Source organism: Mandrillus leucophaeus, unplaced genomic scaffold (genome assembly GCF_000951045.1).
Source record: "Mandrillus leucophaeus isolate KB7577 unplaced genomic scaffold, Mleu.le_1.0 Scaffold64, whole genome shotgun sequence".
NCBI lineage: Eukaryota > Metazoa > Chordata > Mammalia > Primates > Cercopithecidae > Mandrillus > Mandrillus leucophaeus.
In genome coordinates, this window is record NW_012106919.1 from 2,996,740 (window position 1) to 3,016,228 (window position 19,489).

Sequence of the window (19,489 nt, forward strand, 5' to 3'; positions counted from 1 at the left end):
ATTCTCCACCACCCCCGGTGCGGCCCCCAACAGTCTGGTGCAGAGAGGGAAGTTACCCCTGATTTGGGGCATATGATAAACAACAAAACAACAATTACAAGCAAGTGTAGCACTACAGGAACATCCATAAAGGACACCTTATTCACATTTAAGAAGTCCAAGAAAGATTTCCACAAAGAAAAATAGTATCTAACCTGATACCTGAAGGATGTATAAGAACTTGTAAAGTTGCGCATGGGATATAGCAAAATGAGGAATCAAGAAACACGCCTGTAATACCAGCACTTTGGGAGGCTGAGGCAGGCAGATTCCCTGAGCTCAGGGAGACCAGCCTGGGCAACATGGTGAAACCCGTGTCTACTAAAATGCCAAAAATGAGCTGGGAGTGGTGGCATGAGCCTGTAGTCCCAGTCACTCGGGAGGCTGAGGTAAGAGAATTCCTTGAACCAGGGAGGCAGAGGCTGCAGTGAGACGAGATCGTGTCACTGCACTCCAGCCTGCGTGACAGAGCAAGACTCTGTCTCCAAAGAAGGGAAAGGAAGGGAAGGGAAGGGAAGGGGAGAGGAGGGGAGAGGAGGAGGGGAGGGGAGGGGAGGGGAGGGCAAGAAAGAAAGAAAAGCATATGAGAGGACCCAGGAATAAGAGATAGCATGGTAAAAACTGAAGTAAGTTTGAGAAGGCCTAAAGCACACAGTGGAAGTGAAAAGAGGTCAAGACAAGGGTAAGAGGTAAACTTGTGAGATGAGAAGTCATAATGTGAAAACTATAATCATGCTAGGAGTATGATTTTATTGTAAGGGTACTAGGAAGTCAGGAAACAGTTTTAAATATGAGAAAAATAATCAAATTTGTATTAAAACAGAAACCAAAAAACAACAACCTGGCTTCATTATAAAGAACAGATGGAGGGTAAGGAGAGAGAGGAAGCAAAAGAAAGCAGTTAGAAAGTTAAAAAACCTACTCCAGTAATCTAATCAGGAGTGGATACAATTTTTCTATAAAGGGCCAGATGGCATTTCAGGCTTTATGGACCATACCAGGGGTCCCCAATACCCAGGGCATGGAATAGTGGTCGGTGGCCTGTTAGGAACCGGGTTGCACAGCAGGAGGTGAGTGGCAGGTGAGAGAACAAGGGAAGCTTCATCTGTATTTATAGCCGCTCCCTACTGCTCGAATTACCACCTGAGCCCTACCTCCTGTCAGATCAGAGGTGGCATTAGATTCTCACAGGAGTGCAAACCCCATTGTGAACTGCACATTCAAGGGATCTAGGTTGCATGCTCCTTATGATAATCTAATGCCTGATGATCTGTCACTGTCTCCCATCATCCTCAGATGGGACTGTCTAGTTGCAGAAAAACAAGCTCAGGGCTACCACTGATTCTACATTATAGTGAGCTGTGTAATTATTTCATTATATATTACAAGGTAATAATAGAAATAAAGTGCACAATAAATGTAATGTGCTTAAATCATTGCAAAACCATCCCCCCAGTCCACAGAAAAACTGTCTTCCATGAAACTGGTCTCTGGTGCCAAAAATATTGGGGACTGCTGGACTATACCATCTCTGTCACAACCACTCAACTTAGCCACTGTAGCCCTACAGCAGACACAGACATTGAATATAAATATGTAAAGCACTAAACCTGGCTGGGTTCCAGCTAGATTTGCACATAAGCAATAGTTTGTCAACCAGATGAGTAGACAATAGGTCAGACCAGTAATTAGAAGTGTGAACTGGGAACAGTACTCATATTCAAAAGATATTTAGCAGGTATAATCCAGAAGTATTGGTAACTGAAAATGTGAGATTAGTGTCAAGGTGAAGAACTCTAAACCCTGTCTTTAGTATTTTAGCAAGTCACTGAATAGGAAAGGTAAGAAAACAAAAAAAAGTATTGAGTCATGGGAGGAAGGTCACATTCAGCTCACACTCCACTGGCCAAGCAAATTCCATGACTAAGGTGGAAGTCTGTGGGACCAGGAAGAATTCTCCTCTTATAGGAAGGCACTGCAAGTCACATGACAGTAAGTGCAGCCATATAATCTTCTTACAGGAAAGAATAATTACAGGTAGTGAATAATTAGGAAAATTACTATAATATACAGTTAAGTCCATCTGACTCTAAAGCTCTTGCCTAAATGCTGATGAGATTTGTTCGTTTTGGCACCAGTATAAATAAAGCATATTGGTATAGCCAATATATCTAAATACTCATATACCTCTAAATATACCTATCTCATATGGAAATATATGTATAGCCTATTACTCAGGTAACATCATTTAATATATTATTTGGTTTTGGAGGAAAAATGTTTTAAAATTAAATCTTTATTTGTACTAAAATAATTCTCATATTACAAGGCTAATAAAAAATAACATTCCAGTCTCACCCTTCCTTACCCTTGATTCATATATCCTAGCTATTTCTTTTTTATTTGTGTAAAAAAAAAAAAAAAAAAAGTTTACAGTGCTTTAATCAATTTCAGATGTTATCCATTCATTTCTCACTGTTGAAGATGAGGAAATAACTTTCCATTTAGCCTTTCTATGCCTCAATTCCTTCACCTATAAAAAGGGAAAGATAATAGCACATACCTCATAAGATTATCATGAGGATCAATTGTGTGTGTTGCTTAAAATAATGCAAGACACATACTCCACGCTATTAATGATCATTACATCACCAAACAATGCTGATGACTCAAAAGATCGTTTTATTTTCCTTTTCCTTTTGAGACAGAGTCTCACTTGTCGCCCAGATCAAAGTGCAGTGTTGCATTCACGGCTCTCTGCACCTTTAAACACCCAGGCTCAAAGGATCCTTTCACCTCAGCCTTCTGAGTAGCTGCGACTACAGGCACACACTACTACACCCAGATGATTTTTAAATTTTATTGTAGAGATGGGATCTCACTTTGTTGCCCAGGCTGGTCTCAAACTCCTGGGTTCAAGGGATCCTCTTGGCTTAGCCTCCCAAAGCGCTAGGATTACAGGCGTGAGCCACCATGCCCAACCAAACGATCCTTTTAATCTGGAAATACATATACAGTACTGAATTTCTGGGAAAATTTTTTTTGAATTATTTATTCTTCCTCTCCATGTATTTCCTTTTTCTGGAACATCTATTAGTTGGATATTACATTTCCTGTACGAACTGCACTCACTTTGTTATTTTCTTTTTTGTCATTCTTTTTTATACTATTTTTCTGGAAAACGGTCTCAAATTTATCTTCTAACCTTTCCCCTGAATTTATTTTAATTTCTATTTATTTATGTGTTTATTTTTGAGACAGGGTCCCACTATGTCGCCCAGGCTGGAGTGCAGTGGTACAATCACGGCTCACTGCAGCTTTAACTTCCCAGGCTCAGATGATCTCCCACCTTGACCTCCTAAGTAGCTGGGACTACAGGCGTGCAACACGAAGTCCAGCTAATTGTTTTGTATTTTTTGTAGAGACAGGGTTTCACCATGTTGCCCAGACTAACCTTGAACTCCTGGGCTCAAGCAATCCACTTCGGCCTCCCAAAGTGCTGGGATTACAGGCGTGAGCCACTGTACCCAGACACCACTGAATTTATTCTGATTATTTTATTTTCAAGTCTTCTTACTTTCTCATCTATAGTCTATCTTTTAAGCATTCTTTTTTAATTTTTAAATTGACAGATAATATTCTATGTATTCAGTGTGTACAACATATTCTGAAGTAGATATACACTGTAGAATGACTAAATCCAGCAAATTAATATATGCATTACCTCACATGGTTATTATTTGTGTGGTAAGAACATTTAATATCCACTTTCTTAGCATTTTTCAAGAATACAATATACTATTACTAACTATAGTCACCAATGTTATACAATAGATCTGCTGAAGATATCTCAGTCTTTTTATAGTATCCAGTTTTTTAAAGGTAGTAACTGTATCTTTAAAAACACTGTTCTTATGATTCCTGCATTGCTTCTTTTCTTTTTTCTTCTTTTTCTTTAGGTCTCAAATATTTGATGATCTTTAATTATCCATTTATAGTTAAGAGGCACTAACACACTGAATGCAAGCTCACTGTGCAATGGGTGAAGCATTTTGAATAGTGGGCCTCACTACAGACGCGTGGCCAGTCATTCACTTTTCAGTATCCTTAGGTTCTCTTTGGTTACTCAGTTTTGACAAAAAGAAATTCCAGTCTTCTGTTTGCAGATTATAAATCTAACCACCAGACTTTCACTTAATCTCCATTGTTAGTGCAGCATCTCACCAGACTCTGATTTGTTTTTGGTCTTCCAGAATCCAGAACTTCTCTGGCTCAGCCTCTCCAGAGAGCAAGCTTCAATCCAGTCTTCTGTCAGAGGAAGATAAGGGTAACTATGTGGCTACATGGAATAAGGAAGATCTGGGGCTAGGTCTATTATCCCTTATACACATGCTCAAATAATCCTGTCTTTAGTTCTTCCTCACTCCTACAGATATACCTGATACATCTAATTCCTGAGTCTTGCAGAAGTTAATCACATGGGTTTTACTTGTTTCCTATTGGCTTTCCCTATTGCAGAGACTTAGATTTTTACTTCCTTCATTTTCCAGCCTTCAAAATTGCATTGATAGCTCTCGTTTACTGTAGTCTCTTCTTCCATTCTTTTAGTCCTTGCAGGCTGCCATGTTTTTTTCTTATTTATTGTACTTTCAAAGAGGTTTCAGGAGAGATTAGAGCATGTATTTGAACTATCGTTTTTTGGGTGTTTTTTTTTTTGTTTTTTTGTTTTTTTGTTTTTCAGGACAGGGTCTTGCTCTGTCACCCAGTCTAGAGTGCAGTGGCACAATCATAGCATACCACAGCCTCAAACTCCTAGGCTCAGGCGATCCCCGCCACCCAGCTTCCCCAGTATCTGGGACTACAGGCGCATGTCATCACACCCAGCTAATTTTTTTTATCTTTTTGTAGAGCTATGTTGCCCAGGCTGGTCCCAAACTCCTGGCCTCAAGCAAAAACCTCAGCTTCCCAGAGTGCTGGGATTATAGGCCTGAGCCACCACGCCTGGCCTCAAACTGTCATCTTTAATAAGGAGTGTCAGTGTCATCTATCATATGGGCCACCATCGTGCTTAAGTAAAACATTACAAATACAGCTGAAGTAGTCTCTGTGTTTCTGATTAGCCTTTTTTATTCTCTAAATATAAAACCATGCTATCTTCAAACAGTGATTTTTGTTCACTCTAATATTAATTTTTAAAAAGAAAACATACAAAAAAGATAATATTAATAATGTTAATTAGAATGTTTTGCTCATCTCAGCACATGTATCTCAAACAGCATGCTAAAGAGTAGTAAAAGGGACCAGGCGTGGTGGCTTATGCCTGTAATCCCAGCACTTTGGGAGGCCAAGGTGGGCAGATCACAAAGTCAAGAGATCGAGCCATCCTGGCCAACATGGTGAAACCCCACCTCTACCAAAAATACAAAAATTAACTGGGCGTGGTGGTGCGTGCCTGTAATCCCAGCCACTCGGGAGCCTGAGGCAGGAGAATTGCTTGAACCCAGGAGGCGGAGGTTGCTATGAGCCGAGATTGCGCCACTGCGCTCCAGCCTTGGTGACAGAGCAAGACTCTGTCTCAAAAAAAAAAAAAAAGAGTAGTAAAAGGGGAGATTCTTATTTTAGTCTTAAAATAAGAACTTGGAGGACTAAGTTACACTCCATCACTGAAAATAATGTTAGACATTAGATTTAATATACACTCTCATTAAAAAATTTAGGGCTGGGTGTGGTGGCTTACATCTGTAATCCCAGCACTTTGGGAGGCCAGGGAGGCAGAACTGCTTAAGCCCAGGAGTTGAAGACCAGCCTAGGCAACGTGGTGAGACCCTGTCTCTACAAAATATAAATTTTTTTTTAAATTTAGAAAACAATTTTAATTGTGAATATGTATACATTTACATTTTTGGTATACTACATTATTATTTTTCCTACTTTTTTCTATTGGTATAATTTTAAAGTAGCTTTATTGAGGTATAATTTACATACTATTAAACTAACTCATTTTTACAGATTTAGTAAATTTAGATTTTTAGTACATTTGTAGAGTTGTTCAATCATTATCACACTCAAGTTTTAGAACATTTCCATTACCCCAAAAAGTTCCTTTCTGCCGGTTTGCAGGAAAGTCCTGTTCCCCTCAATCTATAGGCAATCTTTGATCTGTTTTCTATTTCTATAGATTCCTAGAAATTTCATATAAACAATCACACAATATGTTGTGCTTAGCATAACATTTCTTATATTCATCCATGATGCAGTATGTATTAACAGTTTTTATTGCTGAATTGTATTTCATTGTATGACTATAACACATTTGCTTATACCTGTTGATTCACCAGTTGATGGACACGTGGATTTTTCCTACTTCTGGCTATTAAGAACACTGCTGCTACTGCTGCTATGAATATTTGCATGTATTTATGTTTTCACTTCTCTTGGATAGAAAATATTAGATATAGTAGATACCCTAAATAAAGGTAGATACCCTAGAAGTGGAAATGCTGGGTCATGTGAGAAGTATATACTTAACATTTTAAGAAACCACCAAACTGTTTTCCATTTTCCATGCCCACCAGTAGTGTAGAAGAGTTGTAGTTCCTCCATCACCTTGCCAACACTTGGTATTGTTAGTCTTTTTAGTTTTGTTCTAACAGATGTATTAGAAATGTAGTAATGTAAATCTTCCAACACTATTCTTTTTAAATTTGTTTTGAATATTCTACATCCTTCGTATTACATACATATATTTGAGAATTAGCTCATCAATCTCTACCAAAAACAAAAGTCTGCTGGAATTTTGAGTGGATTACATTGAATATATAGATACATTTGGAGAAAACTAACATTTTAACAATATTGAATCTTCCAGATCATGAAAATGAAAAGTTATTCCATTTATTTAGGCCTTCTTTAATTTCTCTCAGCAATGTTTTATAGTTTTCCATGTATGGGTCTTACACTTTCTATGTCAAACATTCCTAAGAATTGTATTATTTGTTCCTATTATGAATAAAATTGTTTTCTTAATTTTATTTTTGAATTACCCATTGTTGGTATATAGAAATACAACTGATTTTTGTATATTGATCTTGTATTTGAAGACTTGCCACATTCATTACTGTAGTTTTTTATATGAATTATTAGGATTTTCTAAACATGGGATTATGTAGTCATGAGTAAAGGCAGTTTTCATATTCCTTTTCATCTCAATGCCTTTCATCTCTTTTCCTTTGCTTATTACATTGGTTAGGACTCCCAGGACAATGTTAAATAAAAATGGTAAGAGCAGATATCCTTGCTTTTTTCCTGATTTTAGGGGAAAACATTCAGTCTTTAACCATTAAGTGTGCAGTTTGTAGCAAGCTTTTCCTAGACAATCTTTAATAAGTTGAAGAAGTTCCCTTCTATTCCTAGTTTATCGTTAATGGGCATTGAATTTTTTTTTTTTTTGAGATGGAGTCTCGCTCTGTCACCCAGGCTGGAGTGCAGTGGCACCATCTCGGCTCACTGCAAGCTCCGCCTCCCGGGTTCACACCATTCTCTTGCCTCATCCTCCCGAGTAGCTGGGACTAAAGGCACCCGCCACCACACTCGGCTAATTTTTTGTATTTTTAGTAGAGACGGGGTTTCACCATGTTAGCCAGGATGGTCTCGATCTCCTGACCTCGTGATCCACCCGCCTCGGCTTCCCAAAGTGTTGGGATTATAGGCGTGAGCCATCGCACCCGGCCGGCACTGAATTTTGTTAAATGCTCTTTCTGTATTTACTGAGAAGATCATATGTGATTGTCCTTTATCCTATTAATACGGTATATTACATTACTTTGTTTTCAAATTAATGCATTCCTGGGATAACTCCCACGTGGTCACAGTAGATAAGCCATTTTATGTGTTGTTGGTTTTGTTAATATCTTATTAAAGATTTTCACACATACATTCATAATGAATGTTCTTATGATGCCTTTGTCTGGCTTAGGTTTCAGGGTAATACTAGTCTCATAGAATAAGCTGAGAAGTATATTTCCTTCTCTATTTTCTGAAAAAGTTTGTGTAGAATTAGTATATTTGTTCTTGACATAATTAACTGCTACTCATGCTTCAGATCTCATTTTAAGAATCAATTCCTTAGCAAAAGCTTATCTGAGACCTTCTTAAATAGGTTCTTTTTTTTTTTTTTTTTTTTTCTGAGATGGAGTCTCGCTCTTATTGCCCAGGCTGGAGTGCAATGCATGATCTCAGCTCACTGCAACCTCTGCCTCCCATGCTCAAGCGACCCTCCTGCCTCAGCCGCCTGAGTAGGTGGGACTACAGGCGCATGCCACCACGCCCAGCTAATTTTTGTATTTTTAGCAGATAAGGGGTTTCACCATGTTGCCCAGGCTAGTCTTGAACTCCTGAGCTCATGCAATCTGCCTGCCTCGGCCTCCCTGCTAGGATTACAGGCATGAGCCACCATGCCCAGCCTTTTTTTTTTTTTAGAGGCAGGGTCTCTGTCATCTTAACCTCCAGGCTTAAGCAATCCTCTCACCTCAGCCTCCTGAGTAGCTGGGACCACAAGCAGATGCCATCATGGCCAGTTAATTTTTATTTTCTGTAGAGAGAGAGTCTCCCTGTGTTGCCCAGGCTAGTGTCAAACTCCTGGCCTCAAACGATCCTCCTACTTTGGCCTCCCAAAGTGCTAGGATTATAGGTATAAGCCACCATGCCCAGCAACTAGGCTCATTTATTTCCCTTATTATAAGTGTAGTAGCTTATAAATAGCCCTCTTCTCAGTATTTGCCTCAAAGTAATTTGCACTTATTAGAAGGATTCTTTTTATTATTCTCACCCACTTTGTCATAAATTCCATGAAAATAAAAATGGCTGGGCAAAGTGTCTCACACCTATAATCCCAGCACTTTGGGAGGCCAAGGTGGAAGCGTTGCTTGAGCTCAGGAATTCGAGACCAGCCTGGACAACATGGCAAGACCTTGTCTCTACAAAAAATTTAAAAATTATCCAAGCCTGTTGGTGCATGCCTGTGGTCCCAGTTACTCAGGAGGCTAAGGTGGGAGAATCACTTGAGCCCAGGAGGTTGAGGCTGCAGTGGAGCTGTGTTCATGCCACTGCACTCCAACCTGGGCAACAGGGCCAGACTCTGTCTCAGAAAAAAAAAAAAAAAAAGATTGAATGCTTTTACTCACCATTATGTAGGCATAGCTAGTGTCTGACACATGGTAGGTAAGCAGTCAACAAATATTTGTTAAATAAATATGTAATGGATGCTTTCGTTTTATTTTTGGTATTTCTTTTCCTGTTTTACTTTGGTTGATTAGTATTTTCTTTCTCTAGATTATTCAATATTAATATTATTCATTATAAATCTTCCTTCCTAGTCAAACTAGACATTTTTTGTTAATATAGACATTAAGAATAATAAGTACGACTCTGGAAATATTCCATAATTTCATAATTTTATTATAATGTCTATATTTTTATTTCTGTCTTTCAAAAACACAGATATGATGTGACTCCTCTACTCAAAAACCATTAAAACCTTTCAATTTTCTACAGAATAGTATCTAAAGTTCTTAGTAAAGCAGTCAAGTAATCTCCAAATAGATTTATGGCCTATCACTCCATCTGTGTACCTTATTCTCCAATCACATTGGGCTACTTACTTGCTCTTACTTTAAAGAAGTCTTATACTTCTGTTTGTTAGTACTTTTCCTCTTGTGCTCAGCACCCAACAAAATGCCTTAAACATTGTAGTTCAATAAACACTTATGGAAAAGTTCATACCATTTTTCATGATCCAAGTTAAGATTTTTAAAATTTATGTCTTTTATAATTCTGAATTATACTTTTACATATATAATTTTTAATTATATAACAGTACTGTGATATGATGTTAATATTTTTATTTTAATTTTTTTTTTTGCTTATTTGTTCTTTTTTTGTTTTCAAAAAATTGTATTTGTGTTAATGTATTTTTAAATTTAGCATTAATTTTTTTGTATGCTATACTTCGGTCATTTTTTAAGACTTAAGCATATTAAAAAGATATCTTGGCTTTTCTCCCATCACTGTTAGACGGTGAAACCCACGAAGGTATCACATTTATCTTTTTCACTGTATTCTCAGCACCTAGTATAAGTGTGGCACATTAGTTGAGTAATTTTTTTTCCAGCTTTCTACTATCACACTGAAAGCTCAGTAAATGTTTATAGTCATTTTACATTTCATTCTTTCCACTGCTGCTAAATTCAGAAGCATACATTAAGGCATGATTAGGCAGTTTACCCTATGAGAGAACAATGAATAAAAACATGCATGATGGATAGGGTTCAATTAACTATAACAACAGAGTTCTCAGTATGAATCAAGATGTTCTCAGAGTAGGAAACAAACACACTTCCTACCCTTAAGGCCTATGAACACACACAGGTTAACAAATAACTTTCATATGGTGCACTAAAAGGAAGGTATGTTTTAAATAGCATGGAAATAAGAGTGAAGGAAATCAGGCCAGGCGCAGTGGCTCACGCCTGTAATCCCAGCACTTTGGAAGTCCAAGGCAGGTGGATCACGAGGTCAGGAGATGGAGACTATCCTGGCCTACACAGTGAAACCCTATCTCTACTAAAAAAACAAAAAACAAAAAATTAGCCGGGCATGGTGGCGGGTGCCTGTAGTCCCAGCTACTCAGGAGGCCAAGACAGGAGTATGGCGTGAACTGGGGAGGTGGAGCTGGCAGTGAGCCGAGATCACGCCACTGCACTCTAGCCAGGGTGACAGAGCGAGACTCTGTCTCAAAAAAGAAAGAGAAAAAAAAAAAAAAGAGTGAAGGAAATCTTTAAATTGGCTAGAAGAAGGTTAGATCACAAGGCTAGAGATCACAAAACAAGATCAGACTCCACTTCTATGCTGTTTCCATTATACCATACTTACTATCAATGATGTTTAGCAGCTCACAAAAAAATAACGGGACAGGATTTAGAGAATTACAAAATAAAATCCCGGGACTTATTCATCCTAACCCTATCTCCCATTAATATAAATAATCAAGGACTATACCAAATTGTGAAAAGTTAGTCGGCTACTTGTCGTTCAAATAGCTTTCTACTTGATTGGTCTATTTAACACAACAGATAATATTAAGTTGTATTCACCCAGGTTTTTTTAATTATTAATGAAGGGTCTGCAGCAAAACTTTCTAAAAGATAATCCAAAAACAAGAATCAGCTGGCATTTATCAGTACTTTCCAAGGAAGTGAGGCCCTGAATCCGTAAGATTTAAGTATTAAAGTTGCAGACAGTTACATTCTTTTGAGGACCAAGGATAGTTCTTTAGGCTTTTCCACATCTCAAGACTATGCAATTACATTTGGTTACCAAGCAACCATTCCATGACGAATTTGTACCAGCATCCCCAAATGGCTTAACCCCACAACTCTGACCTTGGAATATTAGAAGATGATTTAACCCTCTCCTCCCCTATTATAAGTTAATAAACTGGCATTCTGAATTACATATCAGTTTTTGGTCACTTGGTTAGTATAAAATAAGAATCCTCTCAGTTCTAAGAGCTGTGTAGAAAAAAGTTTAAGAATCTGAAAAACTTAAAACCATAGTCTAGGCCAGGTGCGGTGGCTCATGCCTGTAATCCCAGCATTTTGCGAAGCGGAGGCGGGCAGATCACAAGGTCAGGAGATCGAGACCATCTTGGCTAACACGGTGAAACCCCATCTCTACTAAAAATACAAAAAAAAAAAAAATTAGCCAGGCGTGGTGGTGGGCGCCTGTAGTCCCAGCGACTCGGGAGGTTGAGGCAGGAGAATGGCATGAACCCGGGAGGCGGAGCTTGCAGTGAGCCAAGATTATGCCACTGCACTCCAGCTTGGGCGACAGAGTGAGATTCCGTCTCAAAAACATAACAAAACAAACAAACAAAAACCCATACTCTAAGCTAGTGATTGAATAAAATGGGGGACCATATGCTGGATTCAGGCCACAAATGGATTTTATTTGGCTTGCAGAGGAGGAGGAAGAAAAGGAAGAGTCTCTTAAAAATCTGACATAAAATGCACAATATATTTCATATAAAAATGTGTATTTCCAGCTTCTCTTGAAAAATCTGAAACTCTGGCAATATTTGGACCTGCACTGCCATGTAGTAAAAACTGGCCAGAGCTAAGTAACCCAGCCCTATTTACATGGGACATTTGCTCTCTAATTCATCACAGACCAACTCACCCCTTTCTGTTTTCCTGATAGTGAGGCCAAAAATCAAGTGTCACTTCTCATTATGCTTGCACTGTTTTTCTTATAACCTTCAAAGATTAAAGAATGCCATACTGGTAGTTAAGTGAGAGTTTACCAGGTAAGTACAATTCCACTCTTCATATTAATGCAGTGAAACATAGGCAGAATCAAAGAAACCAATTTACCTTAATCTGAGACTGTTCGATTGACTTTTCCCATATCTGCTGATCGTAGGCTCCAATCTGAAAGAGGGAGTAGTGTATTTAAACGATGCAAAGGAAATCCTTACCTAAGTCAAGCCTCACAAAAGTCATGAGCCTATTAAGTATCAATATGCTATGTGGAAAATGTTTGTGCTACTCAGGAGTTAGAATAAATTAATACTTTCAAGGACTGTTTCTTTCAAATATCTAAAATAGCTGGACCTAAAAGTAAATTCAAAAGCAATGCCCAAAACATTTCAAATTAAATATTACCTTAAAAGATATTTCCACTTCTTGGGCGGGCATGGTGGTTAACACCTGTAATTCTAGCACTTTGGGAGGTGGAGGTGGGTGGATCACCTGAGGTCAGCAGTTCGAGACCAGCCTGAACAACATGGTGAAACCCCGTCTCTACTAAAAATACAAAAAATTAGCCAGGCGTGGTGGTGGGCGCCTGTGATCCCAGCTACTCCGGAGGCTGAGGCAGGAGAACAGCTTGAGCCCGGGAGGCGGATGTTGCAGTGAGCCGAGATCGCGCCATTGCCCTCCAGTCTGGGCAACGAGAGCGAAACTCTGTCTCAAAAAAAAAAAAAAAAATCAAATCCACTTATTAAGGAAAACAGCAATAGAAAAACTAGAGAGGAATAAAAGATAAGGAACAGCTCAATAAGACTGTTAATAGTATCAATCTGAGCTGTGCAGATTAAGGTTTCATGTCTTTTTTTGTTTTTAAGCAGTTTGACCAGAAGCAAACTTTCAAAGCATTGCGGTGGCATTGTGTACGCAGCCTGGAGAAGGGAGGTGGCCTGTAAACCTTATTCCAGGACCTGGAACCGGGTTTAAAAAACATAATGACCTTGTACATCTTTTTTTTTTTTTTTTCCATTTATGTTGAAGTATACATGAACACCTGGCACTACCAAACTCAAGGGAAAGTAACATACTATTTGTGAGAGCTTTTTGCAGGAAGAATGCGTTACAAATAAAAAATATATACATTGGTATTACCTTCTTTTGGTACCACGATATAGCATCTCTCTCATTTGAGGCCATCTGTGTCTCCAGCCAGAGAATGGGATTTCACTGAAAATGAAGGAAAACCAGTCGGTGAGTCCAGCTGCTGAAGGTTACTCTCCCAATTTGGGTAGGACTCAAAAACCGCTTCTCTCAGCCTCTCCATGAGCTGCTCTTTCTCCAGCTGTTTGCCAGGGAAAACACAACAAACAAACAAACAAACAAAAACTGGCGCAGCGGCGACCGGAGAAGCCTCTGCAATATTTCGGGCGAGCGTGTTCCTGGGTGCGGGGCAGGGGCAGGGGCGGCCGCTGGAGTCGCCCGGCACCCGCCTCCTTCGCTCCCCGGCGTCCGGCTCTCACCTAGTGCCCGTTGCCCCGCGGGCCGGCGCCCGGGACCTTCGTCCTCAGTGCCCGGGGTCCCACCGTAAGGCCGGGGGCGAGGCGGCGGGCAGGGCAGGCCGCATCTTCCCACCTAGGCGGAAACGCCGGCGAGGCCGTTACCATGGAGACCGCGGAGGCTGCCCCAACCTCGGAAGCAGCCGGGCTGCCCAGCGCCCTGAGGGCGGCAAATCGATCGCGGGTCCAAGCCCACCTAGAGGGTCACGGACTGACCAGAAAATAAGCAGAAAATGGACTGGAAAATGAGGGGGATTAAAAGTAAAGGAGGTCTTCGCTAGGCCGCCAGTCGCCACGGCGACAGCAAAAGGCTTTGTGCCCAGCTGGAAAAGACAGGTGCAAAGGCCCGGGACCCCGAGAGCCCGGGAGCCCGAGAGGCGGCCGCGGCGGCGGCGGCGGCGCTAGTCTTTTCCGGGCCGGGCCGGGCCGGGCGGCAGTGACTCAGCCGTCTGAGAGCTGGGCTAGAGCCGCTCAGCCGACCACCGGGTAGCAGCCTTCGGCTTCCGCTTTCCGGCTTTCGCCGCCGAGGTGGCTCCGCCCCTGGCCCGGGCCTTCCCGCCCCGCCTAGGTCCAGGCTCCGGGTCCAAGGGCCTGGGGAGCCGCGCGGCGATCGGTGGCCAAGAGCAGCTCCCTCAGATCACCCTTCAGCCCTCCGCTTAAAAGTCACTTCCTCACAAACGACTCTCCCATCCAGCGGTCTAAAGGAGGTCGGTCCTGATACTCTAGTAGCTCCCGGCTTATGTCTTTGTGGCACTCATCTTCGTGTTTCATGGCTTAATCTCTGTTCCCCAGTGGGCTGTGGGCTCCATGAGGTCAGAGACTGGGGCCTGGCACGAACATGAAACTTAGGTTCCCAGCGTTTGTTGAGTGAATGAATGAATGTTTATGTGAATTTACGCTGCCCTGGGAGGAAGGGCCAGGCTGCGGCTTAGTGACTCCCTTCCTCTCCCGCCCCTCAGCAGCTCTGGGTCTGGAGCTTTCTGGGGCTCAAAGGTAGGGGAAAAAGAGGGACAAGTATTGGGCAGTCACAGCTTTTTCCAAAATAGGGTAAAGTTAGGTGACGGCGGGAACACGTTAATTAGGGCCGATAGAGGTCAGGAGAAAGGAAAGAAAAGTTGAGCCCTAAAGTGAATATTTAAGGATACATTAAAAGGATTTTTAAGCTGCTTTCCTTTTTTTTTTTTTTTTTTTTGGCCATTAATGGAACACTGTCCCCTTAGTCATTCTCCCCACCTTATTTGAAGCTGTGTTCTTGCTGGCCCACAGCGTGTAGCATCTGGGTCAGAGAAAGCTAATGACAGATGATAGCTTCCACTTAAGAAAGCCTAAAAGGCGCGGTTTTACAGACATTATTTCTTATCATCTATTGAGTGGGTACCAGGTGGAAGTTATCCCATTTCACGGATGAGGAAAATCGACTAAGCTAAAATAACTCCCACAGGACTAAGTTTTACAAATTATTTCCCCCAGACTGGGCGCAGTGGCTCACGCCTGCAATCCGGGCGCTTTGGGAGGCCAAGGCGGAAATGTCGCTTGAGCTCAGGAATTTGAGACCAGCCTTAGCAACATGGCCAGACTCCATCTCTTAAAAAAAAAAAAAAAAAAAAAAAAAATTAGCCGGAGATGGTGGCACGCACCTGTAGTCCCACCTGCTTCGAAGACTGAGGCGGGAGGATTCGTCTGAGCACAAGAGTTCGAGGCTGTAGTGAGCTATGATTGCGCCACTGCACTTCAGCCTAGGCAAGAGACCCTGTCTCAAATAAAGTAAAAATTATTTTATCCTTTTTACATTGCACACATTGGCAGTGGTTTCCTTTTAATCCTTGACAGCTTTTCCTTTCCTTAGTGCTAAACATTACAATTCTGTTGGGCTTCAAGACAAATGACCAACTTGAAAAAAAAGAAAGATAAATGACAAGTGAAAAACGTCGAATTTTGCACACGTAAATATTTAACCTCAATTACATTAATAGCAAAAGTACTTTACTTCATTGTTTGGCACACAAAAGATTTTCCGGGCAGTGTGTGGAGGAACTAAATCAGGTAAGTAGTATTAGAGGATAGTGGTTAAGTAGCAAACCATTTTTCAGGTGCCCTGTTGGAAACTATTCAGTGCTTCCTAAGGCTACCAGAGAACAAGGTATGAATCCTTGCTCCCAACCAATAATCTGTGATCTTAGGCAATTTATTCAACAAACAAGCCTGTTTTCTCACCTGTACTATGGAGATAGTTGCCTTCTTAAGGATGTGAGGATTAAATGAGATACCCTCATACAAACTTCCTGGCCCACGGCAGTTACTCAAAAACTGTGAAGTCCCTTTCTTTTCCTTTCCTAATCAGAATCAAAGGCTATCAGTGCTTAGGAAAGGTACCTCAATTAAAGGTAAGTTCACACAAAAACTGATGAGGAAAGAAATCCATTTTGTGGTGTTGCATTAATACATCAATGACATAAAAGTCTATACGCCATCTTCATTAATACTCAATGAACTTCAAGAAAATCCACATCACCAGAATACAAATTTAAGACTGTCCTTTTAAGTAGATACACACTAATTTAAGCAATTAAGAGGCATTAACTACAACAAATGCCAAGTGATTTTTTCTTCTTCCCCTAAACTAATTGCATCTCAATATGGATGGAATTTTCCCCAGACATCTTTAGAAAGAAAAGTCGTAAGATTTTCTAAAAAAATTTTTTGTAGTAGTAGGGGATAAAGTAGGTGAAGGATTCGTCCTCTAAAAATAGGTTCCAGGTATTTAGAACTCGCATATGCTATGCATTTTGTGATGAAACACCAGTAAAGGACAAATCAGACTTTGTTTATTAAAAAAATACTTTACAGGAAAAAAAAAAAAAACTATGCATTCCATTGTCCTATTTTACAAAGAAATAGCTTAACAATTTAACACACTTAGACAGCTACAAAAAAGCACTGTGTTAAAAGGATTATTCACACAAATTTAGATTTAAGACTATTCATTAAAAACCTTTTTAAAACACTTGTTAATGTCAATAAACAAACTAAGGCCACACAACGCAAATAGTCCGCCAGGCAAATATACATTTCATCTATATGCAAAGACCTCTTAGATAAATAAAAGCCACAGGAAAAAAAGTCTTAGCTGCCAATCAAAATGGAGTTTAGTCACAGAAAACACTATTACATGAAAATTTACAACATGTGATAGTAGTACATAAGTATTTCTTCAGAGAGAATTGAAAAGTGCTATATTTCAAGAGACAGTGGTCTCAACTACATGCACAAGTGGATCCTAAAAAATGTATGAAGAAAATGGAAGGCCATAATATTTATGGAGAGATACTTGCTTTTAAAGTAACAAACTTTCAAGACAAGGATAGGTCCCTTACGTGCTAAAGAAAAACATTTGTACTGTGCATTTCCTCTACTTGCATGGCCAATAAATACAGCTACAACCTGTTTGAAAAACAAAACAGCACAGATGTGAACCTCTGGCATGTGCTAGTGAAAGGTTCTTTTTAAAAACGTGTAGCAATGATAAAAGATTAGAAAGATACAAAATTATCCTAAAGGCATAAATGCAAATAAATTTTTTATGGCAAATACAGATGAAAATATAATGGGCTAATATTAATGATTAAGAATATATTCACTAAGGGTTTTCATGGATTTGGGAGTCTTGTTCCTATATTAGCTTTCATTCTAGACAATATTTATATAAGGAAAGGCAATAAGCAAGTTTTTTCCAGTCATTAAGTGTGACTTTTATGCCTAGTAAGACTGATGCAAGACATCTTTTCCCAAAGTTTAGTAAAGAACTTTAATAAGCTCCTTTTTCCCCCCATAAGAGCTTATAATATCAGTCAACTGGTATTCCAACTGTCTCTTAAGGGGAAAGGGCACTTTTCAAAAGTCTTTCACTAAAAAATAATAAAAGTACCAGTTAAACAAATTCTAAGTACTGAATAAGCAAATTAAAAGTACAATTAAACCTAGGAATCAATTTTTAGAGTTAAAACTTTGGAGGAGGGAACATACTATGTAGGTTTTCATTATTATTGCTTTATGAACTTGGGTTACCGCTTTGAATCATCCTACTCCTAGCATATCTTGGTATCAAGAATTACTTCTGGGGCAAGAGGAAGACTTTTATCCTTTTTAATGGGTACCATGAAATTATTCTACTTTACTAAGTTAGGAATATTCATTTATTGGGTCCTTTCCATAAGCACATTTAAAAACCATCCCTCTGCTCCACAAAATATTAAAACTTATAGCCACATTGTGCAAGTAATCTCAAGAGCTGGCACAACGGATAATATATCAAAAAGGAAGATCAGCTTAAATTTCAGTTACAACTTCACTCCCATCACTACTTTAACAAATCAGAAGACGCCAGATTGCTCCATGCCTCACTCCACCAAACCAAATAATTTAATGATTTAGAAAAATTGCAATCATTTGTATCACTAAACTAGGATACAGCTTTGAAAGCAGTAAAAAACGCAAAACTTCTGCTTTTATATTCATCAGTCTTTAAAGCATGCTATTAAAATCTAATACTCACATAGGACATTCAGTTTTCAGATACATTACTAGCTAAATGTTTCTCTCCATTCTATTGCAATTCTAACATACAATGAATTTATTAGTACATGATTTTAAACATTTTTATTGTACTCTTAATGTGTTTATATTGGAGGTGAGGGTAGAATGTTTTATAAAAGGAAAATGGGGATTTGCTTTTGATTGTAGGTCTTTGCAGATCCGCTGGTTCCTGAGTGATAATACACAGTGCTGGCTGTCAGGAGACAGTCTCCTTGTTTATTAGCAATGACCAGCTTGGATGACAGATGGCATCTGCTGGATGGCAAGTGGGAGATGGGGAAATCGGATCTTGGAAGACAAGAAAAAATTTAAAAAAAAATTTTTTTTTTTGCTTTAACAGCCTTCTCTTCATGATTATTTTAAAAAGCAAATGTTGCCTGAGAAGAATTTTACTTTGCACAGCCTGGTAAAGCTCTTCTGGACAGAAAAATAAAAACAAGAAGTAACCCAAACCCACACACTTTGTGATTAAACCCCTCCCCAACAAAACGACAAAAAAACACCCTCAAAGGCAGGTCCTGTTAAAAACTAGTATTGATAAACTGGAATTTACCCTAGAATTTATACCCAAGATTTAAAAACACCCCTGCAATAATCACATTACCTTTCATACCATTCTAATTACCTTATTTACAAAGATAACTAAAGCCAACATCACTTCCAATTCATAAATGGTTTACATTGAAATGTATCCCTATTTGTCTTCATCCTTTGTAACAGAGAATACATACATATACATATATATAAGGAATAATACAGATTCTAACTAATCACTGCAGTATTTGCTGATGGTTACTTTTCTATCTGTTTACACAGTGACCTCTATACTTTGCTAATATGCATTTAACTACACAACAATATTGCACAAAGTAATATTTATATAAGATTTAACCTATTTCAGAATATTTTAGAGAAAATTCATATTTGATATTTCAAAAGATGCAGCTAAGTTTTCATGGTGACAGACATAATAAAGCAGCATCTTGGTTTTTTTTTTTT

The 19,489-nt window shown here is 39.3% G+C and overlaps 1 protein-coding gene across 1 annotated transcript in view; it reads right to left on the minus strand.

Moving 5' to 3' along the window:
- The window catches only part of PHTF1 (putative homeodomain transcription factor 1), a 68,015-nt gene extending 53,619 nt beyond the window's left edge, over positions 1 to 14,396 (minus strand). Inside the window, exons 1-3 of the mRNA XM_012000769.1 lie at positions 13,862 to 14,396; positions 13,494 to 13,568; positions 12,468 to 12,524 (exon numbers count right to left, since the gene is read on the minus strand). Coding sequence (XP_011856159.1) covers positions 12,468 to 12,524; positions 13,494 to 13,538 — 102 coding nt within the window. The 5' untranslated portion in view covers positions 13,539 to 13,568; positions 13,862 to 14,396. The remainder of the gene's footprint in view (positions 1 to 12,467; positions 12,525 to 13,493; positions 13,569 to 13,861) is intronic.
- Between the last annotated feature and the right edge of the window lie 5,093 nt (positions 14,397 to 19,489).